The sequence below is a fragment of the Loxodonta africana genome, chromosome 1, assembly GCF_030014295.1.
Source record: "Loxodonta africana isolate mLoxAfr1 chromosome 1, mLoxAfr1.hap2, whole genome shotgun sequence".
NCBI classification, from domain to species: Eukaryota; Metazoa; Chordata; class Mammalia; order Proboscidea; family Elephantidae; genus Loxodonta; species Loxodonta africana.
Window position 1 is genome coordinate 207291413 of NC_087342.1, and position 15475 is coordinate 207306887.

The window sequence follows — 15475 nt, forward strand, 5'->3', positions numbered from 1 at the left end:
AGGTACTCTTATTTGCAGAAAATAAGAATCTTCTTTGATAAAAAATGTGTTGATCAAATATATACTGTTTGCTTCAGTAAAGAAAGGGAAGTCTTCAGAAATGGCGAAAAGCAAACAAACAAGTAGGCAATAAAAGAGAAAACCTCTGGAGGAAACAGCTTTCCTTTGACCTTCTAAATAAATTCCACAAGGGGGCGAAAACACCTAATGGTCTGGGACTCCAAAGTTTATATTTCAGAGCTGGCCACCCATAATAGATTAGTGGATTAATATTTTGCTCTAAAGGACCTGGCCTTTAATGTTGACATCAATTTATAGCTATCCCAGGCGTTTACAGTAGTAAAAGTCACGGAGACCATAAACTTCACAATAGATGTCAGCCTTCTGGTACTAGTGCTCTAGCCTAGCACCCCATAAACAGCGGTGATTAGGTAACTGTTCTTCAAAGACCCATCCATAGCTGTAACGTCTTTATCAGCTCCAGCAAAGATACTGCCACCAGGGTTTTATCAGCCACAAGGCAGAGGTACAATTTTTATTCATATGTACTTCTTTCTCTGATATGTATCTATGATGTGGTGGTGTTGCTTATCATTGATCTGTTCTTGAAAATCAAGCATACAGTGTCTATTTGTGGGCAACGCTTAAAGAACACAAGCTCTCTTGTATCATATTAGAACTTTTTGAAAAACAGCCAAGGTACAGAGGTCAAATTTCCCCATATGCTGCAAGCAACTTAGTAGGAAGCAAGACCACAAAAGGTTTTGCAAATGTCTGCCAGTAGCCGGGTGATCTGGGTCACTGTACAGGTTTCATTAATCAGGTTGTTCAAACAAGGAGTTATTTTCCTCTGCTTAAGAGCCCTGCAGGTATTGCACAGAATCTACTCAATTGTTGATCAAGAAGGCGCTTTAATGAAATAAAGATCATTCAAGAGAACTGGCGGGTGGAGGGGTGTGTTTGCATTTTTATTGCAGAGAAATTGTGCGTTTAACCCAGCTCCACTGTTTGAGTCCTCTGTGCTGGCAGGGACCAGCTCAGGAGCTAATAATAGTTCCTTGGGCTCTGCATCGCCACATACGTGTTCCGGCGTTGGAACAGCAGGAGGAATTTAGTGACAGAGCAGGTGTTGTGGCTTATTCCCGGGCAGAATAAATGGTGAAGGGTGGTGGCAAAACAATTCTTTTGCTTCTTTCTTTATGCAAAAAAAAACAAAAAAAACAATGCCTCCGATAGCTTGCTTTTTTTCCTGGCACAAGTGAAAAAGAACCAGAATTGCTGTATTAATATGTATGCAAACATATTTTTTTTCACTTGAGCCTCTGGAGAAAAAGAAAAACTTACTGTGGAAATGCCTACCCAGGAAGATTTACTGCTGATGGCAGATTTAGTACTGACATGTCTTAGCTGAAGAAAACTTCAGCTTGAACTATTAATGTGGGAAATCTGCATCAGCTTTGAAAAAGGAGTTTTGAATGATTCGGTGTAGTCACCAAAAAAAAGTTGTTTATTTAGAACGTACTTTTTTATTAAAAAAATGTCAATTACACAGGCATAAAAAACTCAGTGGAGTGGCCTTCTTAATTTTGCATGGCCTGCCTTGGAGATGAAGTTATAGAATGGGGGTGGGGTGTATTAGATTTAAATCAGCCTTTATGCCAGAGTCACTGTAATGTAACACCTCCATAACCCTCCCCTCCTGGATTTTATTATTATTGTTATTATGAAATATGAGACTCAAGATCAGAATCTAAGAGTCTAAAGGCAATGCTGTTTTAAACTATTATTTGAAAGATTTGTCTTAATCTCTATTTCTTTACTCCTCCCAGGAGGTTAAGTACAAAAGTCCGTATTTTTTCTTGAATGTAGGTGTATTGCTCCTTTAAACATAAGGTAAGTCATGAAAACATGACAAAGAAAGCAAAATAAAATTCCTTCTCCTTCCAACTGGGATAATTTGAGATTTTAACAATATCACTGTTTCCTTTGCTTGATTATATAAGGTGAAGCTTGATACCCACTTAACTGTGGTTATCATCTTGATAACTCATCTAGGTGAAATTAAAATGATCTTATCCTTCTGTGCTCTGTACCCAACACATGTAACAGAAAAAGCTCAGAATTCTGGAAAACAGGGCACGTTTGAGAGGGAACCTCTTGTGAAGATTGTAATTTGACCTTTGAATCAACCTTGCTGAGTAAATTCTGAATATTATAGAACAAAATAGAAAACCTCAAGGTGGAATTCTGCCCCCTCTTCTCAGAACTATAAACCAGTCAGAAGCAATTTCAGAGATTAAGCTAAAAAACGTGTGCCTGTCCTTAGCACCTTTGCTGAGAAAGAACATTCGTCACCAGAGATAAAGGTAGACTTATATTTAATGCCACCCTCATCATTCATCCAGTGTGTTATTCCCATCTACCTACCTCCATGTAAGTAGTTATTTCTAGAAATACTTGCTCCTCCCCCACCTCCCCTCTGCTTACCCTCCTACGTGAAAAGATAATTTATAATAGTTACTATTACAAACCTTTATAACTTGAATATGATAGCAATTAAGGGGAAAAAAATGTTCTTTGACAACTTTGCAGCTTTTGATTAAACCACACCAAGAGGCATGTTACAATGATAACAATGAAGCATTATGCCAATTATGTTAAATCCTGCTCTTCCCTTAAGCTCATCATGACCTGTTTTAGTGTCCTGTAATTTATCCTTTGGAATGCTTACTCTCGGTCAATAGTGTTCAACTTAAAGAGGGGGGAAAAGCCACCGAAAGAAACCACCACCCCCCAAATGACTTCTAGAAAACAAGTATTTCTTAACTTTTTATTGACATTGGCAAATTAAAATAGAATAAATTAACAAGTATTTTTTCAAAAAAATGTTTTGTACAAAAATACTGTCAAAATTTCCTAAAAAGCTTTCAACACAGTAGTATCTTTTCATGTACTGAATATAACTATTAGCACAGTGTCAAAAATGTTGAAGACAGAAACAAAATAAAAATCTGTGAAATGTTTGCCACTGACGACATTCCACACCCTATTATTGTCTGTACATATGGGGGATGGGGATAGCAAACTTTAAAATGAACAGTATGACTTTTCCTGATCCAGAACGGTTTGGCCCACATCTGTTTAATCTTCCAGTTTAACATATTTGAAAAATCAGTCTCAAATGCATAGTTAAAAAAATGAAGCGAGATGGCAGAGTTTGTGCAGTAATATCTGCCCTTCAAAGTTCATGCAACCAACTAATGCAATTTTTCCTTTCACTCGTAAATCTGAATGCAGTTCAGTCATGTGAAACCATCTACAAAATCCACAAGATTAAGCAGTTTGCCAAGATTAATATCTAACAGTTGAGCACTGGAGAAAGTGAGGAAATAAGGAGTAAAAAACAAACAACAAAAAAGACCAAGTTAGCTAGATATTTCAACTACATAGGGGAGGTGAATGTCAAGGCTACAAAAACGAAACAAAAACTGGGGAAGGGGGAGGGGAAGTGGCAGCAATTTTTTTTTTTTTAAACCAATTTGTACAAGTTTATAGTTTACTTTGTTTCCAAGTTCTCAAACCTTTCAAGATCTGAAAAGTGAGATACTGTGTCTAAGGGAATGTTTTTTAATTCACACCGAAGAAGTTGGGGGTTTGATTTCTTTCGCCAGGCTTTCGATCGAGTCAACAGCTTACTCTGCTGGGCTGCTGTTTGCAAACGAAGTCCGTCATAAAATCAAACTCGTTTTGCCCCAGCCAGAGTTCGGGCAGCTCCTTGATGCGGTCCAAACCCATTTCTATCACTAAGGACATGAGCACTTCCTCGTCGATGAAATCAGTGTCTATGACATTGGGCGGCAGCATTGCAGCAGGGACGTGGGCCACGGAGGCGGGCATGTTGCTGCTGCCGTTGCCGCCGCCGCCGCCGCTAGTGCTGCTGCCGGCGCCGCCCGAGGTGCCGCCGGAGCCGCCCGGGGTGCTGCCGCCGCCTGAGCCGCCGGGGGTGCTGCTGCCGCCGCTGTGCTTGGGGTTGCAATCTCGGAAGTGCTGGTTTGTCCCGTTCATCTGGTGGCCTGCAGCAGGGTGCAAATCCGGCATGTAGTGGTTGTGGGGGTAGGGGTGGTGGTTGAAATACTGGTTGTTGAGCTTCTGCAGCTGCATGCTGGCCGGCAGGGAGCCTCCCTGGCTGGCCACCGGGGGGCCCATGAACTGGGAGTTATTAAACCTGGCCGCTGGGGCCAGCGCGCTCGAGGGGTGCCCTCCATTCACAGTCCCCGGCCCCATGGCATGCCTGATGCCGCTAGTGGCATTCAGGTTCCCCGCGCCGTAGTGTATGTGCTCGCCCATGAGGGCGTTGAAGGCGTGTTGGGGCTGCTGCTGCTGGTGGTGGTGGGGGCTCGGGAACTGCCCCATGCCCATGCGGTGGGCAGGGTGGTGGTGCAGCCCGTTGGTGCCGTCGGGGAAGCGCCCGTGGTTCATGGCCATCATATGGTCTGCCATTTCCAGTCCTGGAAGTGAAAAGAGCAGACGGTAAGCCCCGCGCCACACGTGTCGCCCACCACCGAGCACCCCACTTTTCTCTCCTCTGCTCCCCAGGCTCCCCGCGCGCACGTCCCTGGGAACCCAGCAGCCTGTGCACCAGGGCTCCTCACCACCGCGGACCTGCCACCCACCCACAGAGCCGGGCGCTGCACACAGAGCCCCTTCCCCTGCGATTGGGCGGGGGGACCCGGCCCACACCCCCTCTGCTCCCCGAAGTGGCCTAATAAAGGAAGTGCCCCGTCGCCTGCCGCGAACTTCAGGCATTAAACCACCCTCTCCATCCTGTTGTTGCACATCCTGTTGTTATTCCCCAGCTCCGCCTCACGCTCTTCCTCCGGGCAAACCCTGCCCTCGGAGGACGCGCTGGCAGGAGAGCCGCCGGCTCGCCCGCCGCGCTCACCTTCCGTCTTTGCGATTTCTGCTCCGAAGACCGAGGGCGGGATCGTCGGGTCCAGCGCCGGCTCAGCCGCGCATAGAGGGGACCTTCCGGGCGTGCTGGGCGCTCGCGGGCGCGAGGTGGGCGCCGAAGTCTAGCAGCGGCCGCTGGGGCAGGAGCGCAGCCGTTCCCTTTTATTTCCCCTCCGCAGCCCTCACAGCTCGGCGAGGCCGCCCGGCATCTGCCAACAATGAGCTGTGTTTCTTACGGCTCTGGCCACAGTTAATATAAGCATTTCAGGAAGGGCGGAGCGAGAGCCTCCCGCCCGGGCTGCACCAACACGCGGATTCCGGAACCCCGGCAAGCTGGACTGGGTTCTGGCGCCGCGTCCCCGCGGCCGGCGGCACGTGCGCAGAGGCTGCGGCCGCCCCGCCCCCTCTTCTTCCCTCCCGGCACAGAAATCTGGGGCTGGTCCCGCCACTCCCGGCGAGGGGGACAATCTCACCGCGCTCCCGGCCCGAAGCCAGCGTCTGTCCTGAGAGGAGCAAGGCAAACTCGCACCCCACTCTGGCCGATCCCCGTCCACAGCTCGCCCACCCGGCTCACCCAGCAGTCTGGCTTGCTCTACAGGAAAAGGGGGTTCGCTCGGCGCCCCCGCCCTCTAGAGTGCCCTTCGGCCCCCCAGCTTTGCAGAAGCTTTCCCAGGCTGCAAACATGGGCTGCGCTTCCCCGAGTGGGTCTTTAAAACCCGGGACACATCCTGCGCCCTCCCCCCGAGCGCGCTGTCCTGGGCCGTGCCTTTGTGTGTGCAGAGGGGCAGCCTGTAAACACCGCGTCAAGCCGCTGCGTGCAGATGCATTTTTTTTTCCACTCCTTTCAAGGACAGGAGCTGGGGGCGGGGAGCAGCAGCGGCTGCAGGTGGACGGAGCGCGCTCGCGGGCCCGGCCTCCCCGCTCCCGCGCCCGTCGATCCGGTCCGCGCTTTGGGGCCCGCTCGCCGCTCCCGGGGTACGTGTGCTTCTGCTAAGTTTGCGTTTGCTGCTCTTGGTAGCTTTGGCATCCGAGCTTAGGCGTCTCTGCTCTGTAAACAAACTCAGCGATCCTCGTCCCCAGATCCACCTTTTTGCACATACGGTTTCTTGCTGCTGCTGTTGCCCTTGATCCGGGAGGCGGGGGTGTGTGCAAACTTGCACAGCCTCCCTCGGGGTTCTGCTTGACGGTTTGGGGTTGATTTAGAAACGAACGGGTTTGTAATTAAGAAATTCGAGGGCTGAGTAAGGCTGCCGTTGCTGGAAAAGGAAAACAAATACAAATAGATAACATGGTAATCGCTTTGTAAATAAAGTCGTTCTGGAGGTGGGCACGTAGCTGCACGTCCCGTATGGCACCGTGTGCACACACAAGGCTGGAACTTGCTTTTCAGTGAAATTGTTCGCTGGGGCAATACGCGGTAATAACCTTGCTTCCCAGAACGCGGCACAACTAGCCTGGTCGCCCATTTGGCTCATTGACTTGCAAATAAAACCCCTCACACTGGTCTAGGGTACTACCCAGCCGGAGCTCGCTTGCTTTCTCGCTCGGGGAAGCCGAGTTGTTTGCCCAACATCATGATGAGACTGCTTCGAGCTATTATATCGCTCTTTATGTGGTAATACTGAGTTTAGCGCTCCGAATAAGGACTTCTGTTCCGAGTTATTTCTTCACCATAACTCGATAGCCATTGAAGACTTCCTGCTGCGAAGACCTAGGGCTTTTTTTCCCCCCTCCTTCTTGCTCGCAAGACTTTTTTTTTTCTTTCTTTCTTTTTTAAGGCCTTAGTTCTAGGACTGGAAATTTTTATACATGTCCCCTTTCAGGAATTTGCGAGAGACCCAACCCTGGTGTATTTTCATTTATTACCCCTCTGTCTTCCTCCTCTAGTTAAAAAAAAAAAAAAAAATCCTCTAGTTAGGCATATATATATATATATATATTTAAACGTTGTTAAATTTATATTTCCCCCTCCTTCCTTTTCCAGGCTGTCCAGCATTTACAATGGTGTATGTAATACTTTTTAGAATCTCATAAATATTTACTTTTTGCAAACTCTCTCACAGAACACATTGCACTGTTATTTGCAGCAATTCCCTGTTCTGTTCACACACAGCCCTTACCTGTAGGTAATGTGTTTGCAACTACAGAATCAGAGGCTTGGAAGGTGAAGGGCCCACTTCCTATCAAAAAATAGTCTCCAAAATATTGGGCAATTAAAAAACATTGCCCCAAAAGATTGTTTACTTCCCTTACTGCAGTGTCTTGCGACACAAGGAACAGTTCTCGATGTCTAATCTAAATTCCTCTTGCAACCATCAAGGAAAGGTGCAGCTCGATCCAGCTCCAGTGCTTTCACATACTATTGGGAAATCCCTCAAAAAGGTCACCTTTCCATTCCCCACCCCTTAAGGGAGAAGGAGAGGGAGGGAAGCTTCTGAAACTAGCTGGTTGGAAAATAAAACCATTTGGTGCCCAGGTGTCCAGCTGATTCTGACTCCTGGTGACCCCATTAAGTCAGAGTAGAACTGTGCTCCATAGGGTTTGCAGTGGTTGACTTTTCAGAAGTAGATTGTCAGACCTTTTTTTTTTTTTAAATATTTTATTGTGTTTTTGGTAAAAGTTTACACAGGAAATTTGGTTCTTATTTAACTATTTCTATACAGAAAAAAAATTTTTTTTTTTTTATACATATTGTTCTGTGACATTGGTTACGTTCTTCACAATAGACCAGCATTCTTGTTATTTCAATTTTGGTGGTTCTGTTTCCATTCCTCTAGCTTCACTACACCCCCCCTCCCCAGCCTTCTCATCTTTGGTCTACTGTAACTGTTAACCATTTGGATTCATCTAGGCGGTTATTTTGAGGAGCATGGTGTATAAATGTTATTTATTTTATAGGGAAATTTGTCATTTGGCTGAAAGGCAACCTCTGGGAGTGGTTTGAGTTACAAGTTTATAGACTCTCCTTGCTCGGTAGTCTTGGTATTTCATTTAGTCTCTATTGGTCCAGTAAGTCTGGTAGTCCTTTCTTTCTAGGTGCCTCTGGGAAGACTTGAATCTCCAACTTTTCATTAGCAACTGTAACACTCAGGGACTTTGATTGGAAAATAGCATTCTTAATTTATTTATTCATCCATCCAGTGAATGTTTCCTAAGTGCCAGATGCTTTACTAGTGCCTGGGGGTTCAACCAGGACAGGAACTTATCATAAAAAGGAGGAGATGGACAAACAGGCCTTGGATACAATGTGATTCATGCCACAACAGCATTCAGCACAAGGGCTTTGGGGAGCACAGAGGAGAAGCACCTAAGGCAGGCCTGGGAACATCTGGGAAGGCTTCCCAGGAGAGGTGGTAGGTAACTAAGTGAAGCTTGAGGACTATTAGAAGTCAGGTCACACCAGGAAGGGAAAGAAACTCCTGGCCAAGTAATGAATGTAGAGATGACAGAAACAAGTCCTGAGAGGTGAACCAGGGTTGAATTGTGAGAGTTTTATGTCCACAAGCAGAGAAATTCGGATTGTATCTTGAAGACAAAGGGAGGCAGGTGAAGGCTTGTGAACCTGCAAGATAAGATCAGATTTTGGTTTTAGGGAGATCAGGGCAGTACTTTGGAGAATGGATTGAAATAAAGACTGGAAGCATTGAGTCCAATTAGGGGGCAGTTACGGTGATCCAGGGTAACTTTAATCATGCATTTACCCTGTGAACTAGGGCAAAGGAGTAGCATATCTGTGCCCTCCACAGGGCTGAGTGGCGGAGAAGCTGAACAACACAAAACCCTGCCATTAAGGAAGGAAAAGGCTTCCTGGAACACACTTCTCAATATCCTGCTGGCCCATACCATCATTTTTCTGCTCAAATACCACCTTAGCAAGGTCTTCCTAAACATTCTGCCTGAATAGCAGTACCACTATTTTTCCCTTACCGTGCTTTATTTTTCTTCTTATTGCTTATCTCCACCCCTGATGTGTTGTCTACTGATTGTCTAATGAACTTCTCCACTAGAATGGCAGCTGCAGGAGAGCAGGAGCTGTGCCTGTTTAGTTCATTCAGTGTCTAAAACAAGTCCTAGTAGTGTGTATTAGTCTTTGGCTGAATAGATAGATGAGTGAATGAATGAAATACAGCCTAGATATGAAGGAAACCCAAAGGAAGGGCATAGCTTGGGTGTTCAGGGAAGATTTTCTGAAGAAGGTGACTCTCAAGGTTGGGAGTAGAAAAATCCAGTGGAAAAGGAGAACAGCGGCTGACCACCATCTGCATGGTGGCTTGTCATTCACCTGTGCAAAACTGTGATCTGTTTGGAAAGACGACTTACCGGGGAATCACTGACTGCTGAGTTATGGAGGAAGGTCCCCACTGGTGTGAACTTTTGATTGAAACAGAGCTTTTACAGGTAAGTCTAGGGGCTCAGCTAAAACCTGAGCCCAAGAAAGGCAGACTGAAGGGCTCAGCTTAAAAAAATACATTGAAAGAGCTCATATTTGTACGGTGGTGGTGGTGGGAGGGGGGATAATACCTAACGATGTGTTTGTACTTTGGGAGCCCTAGTGGTGTAGTGGTTAAGAGCTCGGCTGCTAACCAAAATTTGGAAGTTCAAATCCATCAGCCCCTCCTGGGAAACCCTATGGGCCAGTTCTACTCTGTCTTGTAGGGTCACTATGAGTAGAAATCAACTCAACAGCAGCGGGTTTATGGTGTTGGTGTTTGTATTTCACCTAAGTTATCTCACTTAATTCTCTACCTCACCCTAACAAGTAGGGATTACTCTTCATCACTTTAGAAAGGAGTAATTTGAGGCTCAGAGAGTTAAAATTACTACAGCAACAACAACAACTTGGCTAGTGAAAATGGTGCCAGAAAGAGACAGTCAGAGACAGACTCTGGTTGGCTCCTTCTCCTCCTTCTCTCTTCCCAAGGCCTTGACTCTAGGTCTTAACTGGTGAGAAAAACATTACTGTCGTGTTTTTTTTTTTTAACATTCACTTGGCCACCTAATGAGGTGGGGTTATGTGAGCATTAGGTTTGATATCAGTCCCTGTCTCTGCCTTTCCTCTTCTCCCTCCTTTTCACCCTTATTTGTCTGTAATAGAAAATTCTATTATTTTCCAGGTGTGTAGTATAATTTAGGAGTATAATGTGGGATGGGAACTGTTGGTGGACCCATGGCTTTTGGTTCTGGAGCTCTGGATGGAATTTAGCTTCAGGGTCAGGACACACAGTTAGTAAAGAGATCAGAGCCCTATATGCAACCTCACATTATCTGTAAGTTGAATAAATAATGTCTTACATGTCTGTGTATATGGAAAAATGATATGTGCATATCTTTTTAAGCATGTGGATTTTGTTCTAGTTAATAAAGTACAAATTTACTATCATGTTTTCTGTCTTTATGTATTTTCTCATTTGATAAATATATAACCATTATCATGTGGGGGTCAGTGAAATGCTTTTATTAAAAAGGGGCCTTTCAACTTCATGAAGTTGATACTTGTTGCCTCATCTGAGAAATTGGTTAAAATAAATATTCTAGAACATTATCTCTTGACCTCCTGATTCAGCGGGTTGGGAGCAGGGCCTGAGGATCTATATATTTTTAAAAGCTTCCCAGTTGGTTATGATGTTAATCAGGTTGGTAAACTACCTGGTCCACAGGTAGGTGACAACTGAGTTTAAGTCTCACAGGAATCATGGGTACAACACAAACCTAGTTCATGCTTCTTCAGTCCTGTTCCCCTGGATTGCCACCCCCATCCCCCCACCAATGAATGAAATTTTGCCCATCTTTGAAAGCCTGGCTCAGATGACATTTCTTCTTTCAAGCCTTCCTTGATTCCCCAGATAAAAAGAACATTATAGCTCCCTCAGTGTTCCAGAGCGTTTTGTTCAGACCTTCCTTTATGACTTATTCTGGCTGAGTTACAGACATTTGCACTGTCCTAGGTAGCTTCCTCTGTGATGGTAGAAGATTGTTTGGTGCACCCCACGGAACTGCAAAATGTCGTGCACATAGTAAGGAGGAGCTTTGTAAATACTTGTTGCTTAAGAGAGTCACCTTATGAGTAGTTTTTTTTTTTTTTAGGAATTTTAACTTTAACAATGAACTAGAGAACATTCATTCACACTGGTTTTGAAGTTGGTTGAGGTACAGGCAGTCCCCAGGTTACAAAAGAGATCCATTCCTAAGTCTGTCTTTAAGTCGAATTTGTAAGTAAGTTGGAACAGGTACATAGAGATCTTATTTAGCATTTGTTAGTCAGATGTTTGTCTTAGTATATAGTAAATATTTTATCTTTCTATGCATGTAAAACACTTAAACACTTCTAAACCGCGCAGTGTTTTCATGAGTGTCACAGAGTAGTGCCGGTGTTCGTTATTACAAACCATTGCATGAATTTAACTCAAATTTTTAATATAATACACTTTATGACAGTCTGTTCTTAAGTATGAGTTGTCCATTGATAACCTGGGGACTGCCTGTATTTAAGAAAGCAGAAGAAAAATTCAGTGACCTTAACTAATTGGAGCCCTGGGTGTGCAGTGGTTAAGAGCTAAGCTGCTAACGAAAAGGTCGGCAGTTCAAATGCACTGGGTGCTCCTTGGAAATCCCATGGGGCTGTTCTTCTTTGTCCTATAGGTCACTAAGAGTCGGAATCGACTCTATGGCAATGAGTTTGGTTTTTTGTTTTTTAACAAAAATAGGTTTATATTCAGTAGGAAAAACTACAAAGGCCCCAGCCAGACAATAACAATATTGGATGGGAAATTATTGACTAGATATAACAAGTTCAAAGAAAAAAAAATGCAAGTCATCCTGAGTTATTGGCTGAACTGGAGGCAGAGTGGAATGCTGTCGCTGAGAAGGAAACAACGTGGAGTGTGTTAGGAGAGAGAATATCACATGATGGAGCTGGAAGTAATCCTTTTGCTACACTTGGCTCTTCTTAGGGATCATGGTTGGTTAGTAACTTCACATTTTAATAAAGAGTTACAGAAACTAAAGAAGGTTCATTTAAAGAAAAGGAAATATATTTTAAAAAGGGATAGGAAATGGGACTTACGATGGTTATTTATTCTGGAGAAGAAAAGGCTGACAGATGACTTAATACATATGTTCTGGTATACACATAGGGAAACTAATATGGTGGATCCTTTCCAGATGTTTTTCTTTTCCACTGAGACAAAGAAAAAAGGAAAGTGTTTTTAAAAGGAAAGCTTTCGATCCGTGATTTTCAAATTGTGTTCTGCAGACCTTGAGTGTTCTTAGCTCCACCTTTACTCGCTTTCCATATTAAGGGTTTCTTGTTTGATTTTGTTTTAAAACATTGTACTGATGTGAAACAGTTATGAAAACTTTCAGTAATACATAAAATCATAGAATTCTAGTTCTGGGTGGGACTTTAAAAATAATCTTATCCAAACTTCCTCATTTTCTAGATGAGAAATCTGAGGTCCTGAGAGGTTAAGTGACTTGCTTATAAAGAACTTCCTAAACATCAGGATTTTAAAACACCAGAACAGATTATCAGAGAGGCCAAAGTCTTTATGAGGACTTCAATGAAAGAGGATAGAGATGTGTTGAATGCCTTGGGTCAGCATCCCCCAACCAGCTGTGGGCTGGTTGTAAAGGGCAGTTACAGAATCTGTATCATATTTCTATTTTTTTAAAAAGTAGGAAATAAAATCATTTAAAGTATTTTCTCAGTTCAAAATGGAAGTTCGAGAGCCTGAGTGTAAGCTGAATGAACTCACAGAGCAGGTTGTAGACATGAGATGAACAGGCACCTAAGTAACTCTCTAAATAACCTACCAGAGGACTGGTTTTTACTCTTTTACAACTTAAAGTTGTCTTTAATTCTTATTCACTTATGGATTTTTTTTTTTTTTTTAAGATAGAAGACTAATAACTAGTTACCACTGAGTTGACCCTGACCTGTGGTGATCCTGACTCATGGGGACCCTACGAGTGTCAGAGTAGAGTTGTGCTCCATGGGTTTTCGATGGCTGATTTTTTGGAAGTAGATCAGCAGGCCTTTCTTCCAAGGTGTTTCTGGGTGAAATCCAATCTCCAACCTTTTGGTTAGCAGCTGAGCATATTAACCGTTTGCACCACCCAGGGATTCCAGAAGACTAATCCTCAAAAACCAAACCCATTGGTGTCAAGTTGATTCCGACTCGTAGTGACCCTGTAGGACAGAGTAGAATTGCTCCATAGGGTTTCCAAGGAGTGGCTGGTGGGTTTGAATTGCTGAACTTTTGGTTACCAGCTGGGCACTTAACCCCACTTAATGCCACCAGGGCTCTAGAAGACTAATAGCCCTGAATAAAATATAGACGTGAGAAATGTAATTGTGATAATTCTTTTACAAATGACTCATGGTGATGCTCACCCCACCTGGAGGTTGCATTGATATGATGAAAATTCTTCTATGGCACAAATCTATAACTGTAGGACTCAAAACTCCATGCTAAAAGAGAGACCACAGTGATATCTACACATCGGTTTGGTCTTCAATTATTAGAACTGAAGACTCAGCAGCCACAAATAATAGTTTGGAAGAATATTTGCAAATAATAGCCTGAAACTATTCCTCTTGTCTCATGATTCAGAAATAAAGTGCAAAAATTATTTTTAAGTATAAAACAGAAGAATTAAATACATCAGGAAATGAAAGTATTTTTATCATTTTGATATCACAGTATGTAGTTAAATTTCAGTCTATATCTAAAAGTGCACTTAGTCCAAAATTTAAAAAGAATATATTGTCAGTTAAGAATTTGTCAGCAAATCATGCTTTCCTTACATAATTAATCTGAAAGAAATCATTCAGTTGAAGTGTACTACATTAAAAAAGTTTGTTTTTATATATATATTTTTTATATAATAAGTATTGTTAATGATTGGGTTAAAAGAAAATCCAAAAACCAAACTACAATAATATATTTCTCAAAACTGTAATATTTTATGTGAACTCTCTTCTTTATTATGTGTCATACAAAAATTTAAAAATGACCTGACAATGCCAAGTGGTTCATGAGATAACATACGATAATGAAAGGGACTCACAGGACAAGAAATTTGAAAAATGCTGATTTAAGTCATATATGGACCCCTTTCAGAAAAAACTCTAAGGTCTCAAATGTTGAGTTAAGTTAACTTTATTCTACTGTACTTCCTTAAGTATGTAAAAGTAGAAAACAATGTGTAACACCTTTATGTTTACAGCTACTAGACCACTGTAATGCCAGAACACAATAAATAAAAACTAAAACTGCAGAACCAATACAATTGAAATGAAAAACATTTACATAGGCAGATTTTGTTACCATTAGGCCATTAATTTGTGATTTAATGTCTCATAGTGCGAATCTAGCAACAAGAACCACAGAACATGTTTTTCTATCAATTTCAGCTTGCCAATGCTATAGTGTAGCGTGCAATGAAATTCTCTATTTGAATCACTGCGGAAACTCGTTTGGAGTAAACCATGACTTCACTTAGCCTTCACGTGGCATGAACATATCACTCCTATTTTAAAGCCACCTCTTCTTTCCTCTTTAGTGTTCAGCATTTCAGGTAATGCTCTTGGTGCCCCACAATTGTAATCATATATCCAAACATTGAAAGGTGGCCATTTGGATAATCCATAATACGCTTCTCTACTGGTTTGTTAAAAATTATCACCAAAACAAAAACATAAAATAATTATTGAAGAGAAAAAGAGAACCCCAAAGAATGCTTTAAGGACTGCAAAAAGTCCATGAACTCCAGTTGGATAAGCACTAATTTTAGTGGTATCCAGTCTTCATTATAGTAAATACTTCAGATCATATAATTATTTATCATAGTAAGTAATTTGGGATAATGGGGAGGCAGGGGAGGGAATGCAGTTTACAAAGACAGGAAGTCTGAATAATAGCCAATTTCTTTAAATGCAGATTTTTTTTTTTCTTATGAAATGATTATAAGACCCCAAAGTTGCCTGTTTTTTTTTTTTTTTTAACTCTTTGATTCATTAGTTCCTTCTTCCATTTATTCAAATGCCGGTTCTAGAGAAATGCTGAAACTAAACCAAACCCACTGCTGCTGATTCCGACTCATAGCGACCCCACAGGACAGAGTAGAACTGCTCCATAGGGTTTCCAAGGCTGTAATCGTTACGGAAGCAGACAGCCACATCCTTCTCCAGTGGAGCCGGAGCCGGCTGGTGGGTTTGAACCATCAACCTTTTGGTTAGCAGCAGAGCGCTTAACCACTGCGCCACCAGGGCTCCTAGAGAAATGCTGAGGTGACTTGCTTTTATAACTAGAAAAGGATGATTCGTATTAGTGTGTTAATCATTTGTATTTTAAATGGTTGTTTCGAAGGTGCTTGAAGGTGCTTCAGCTCTTTTAAGCATTAAAAAAAAATCTTGTTTACACCATTAATTTGTAGTGAGCTAGGGATTTCTAAACTAATCTGATACGGAGCTTCTGGAATCTGTACGTGAAGGCACCAGTGAAGCACACTGAGACTGCTGAGA

General features: G+C 42.9%; 1 protein-coding gene across 1 annotated transcript; it reads right to left on the reverse strand.

The window, feature by feature from the left end:
* Window positions 1-203: 203 nt before the first annotated feature.
* CITED2 (Cbp/p300 interacting transactivator with Glu/Asp rich carboxy-terminal domain 2) lies at window positions 204-5049 on the reverse strand. The gene is made up of 2 exons (XM_003403968.4): window positions 4943-5049; window positions 204-4508 (listed from the first exon to the last, which is right to left on the reverse strand). The coding sequence occupies exon 2, from the start codon at window positions 4498-4500 to the stop codon at window positions 3685-3687; it is 816 nt and encodes a 271-aa protein (XP_003404016.2). The 5' UTR covers window positions 4501-4508; window positions 4943-5049; the 3' UTR covers window positions 204-3684.
* Between the last annotated feature and the right edge of the window lie 10426 nt (window positions 5050-15475).

Excerpts from the sequence above, each read along its gene's own strand:
- CITED2 (XM_003403968.4), bottom strand. The coding sequence starts at position 4,500 with ATGGCAGACCATATGATGGCCATGAACCACGGGCGCTTCCCCGACGGC.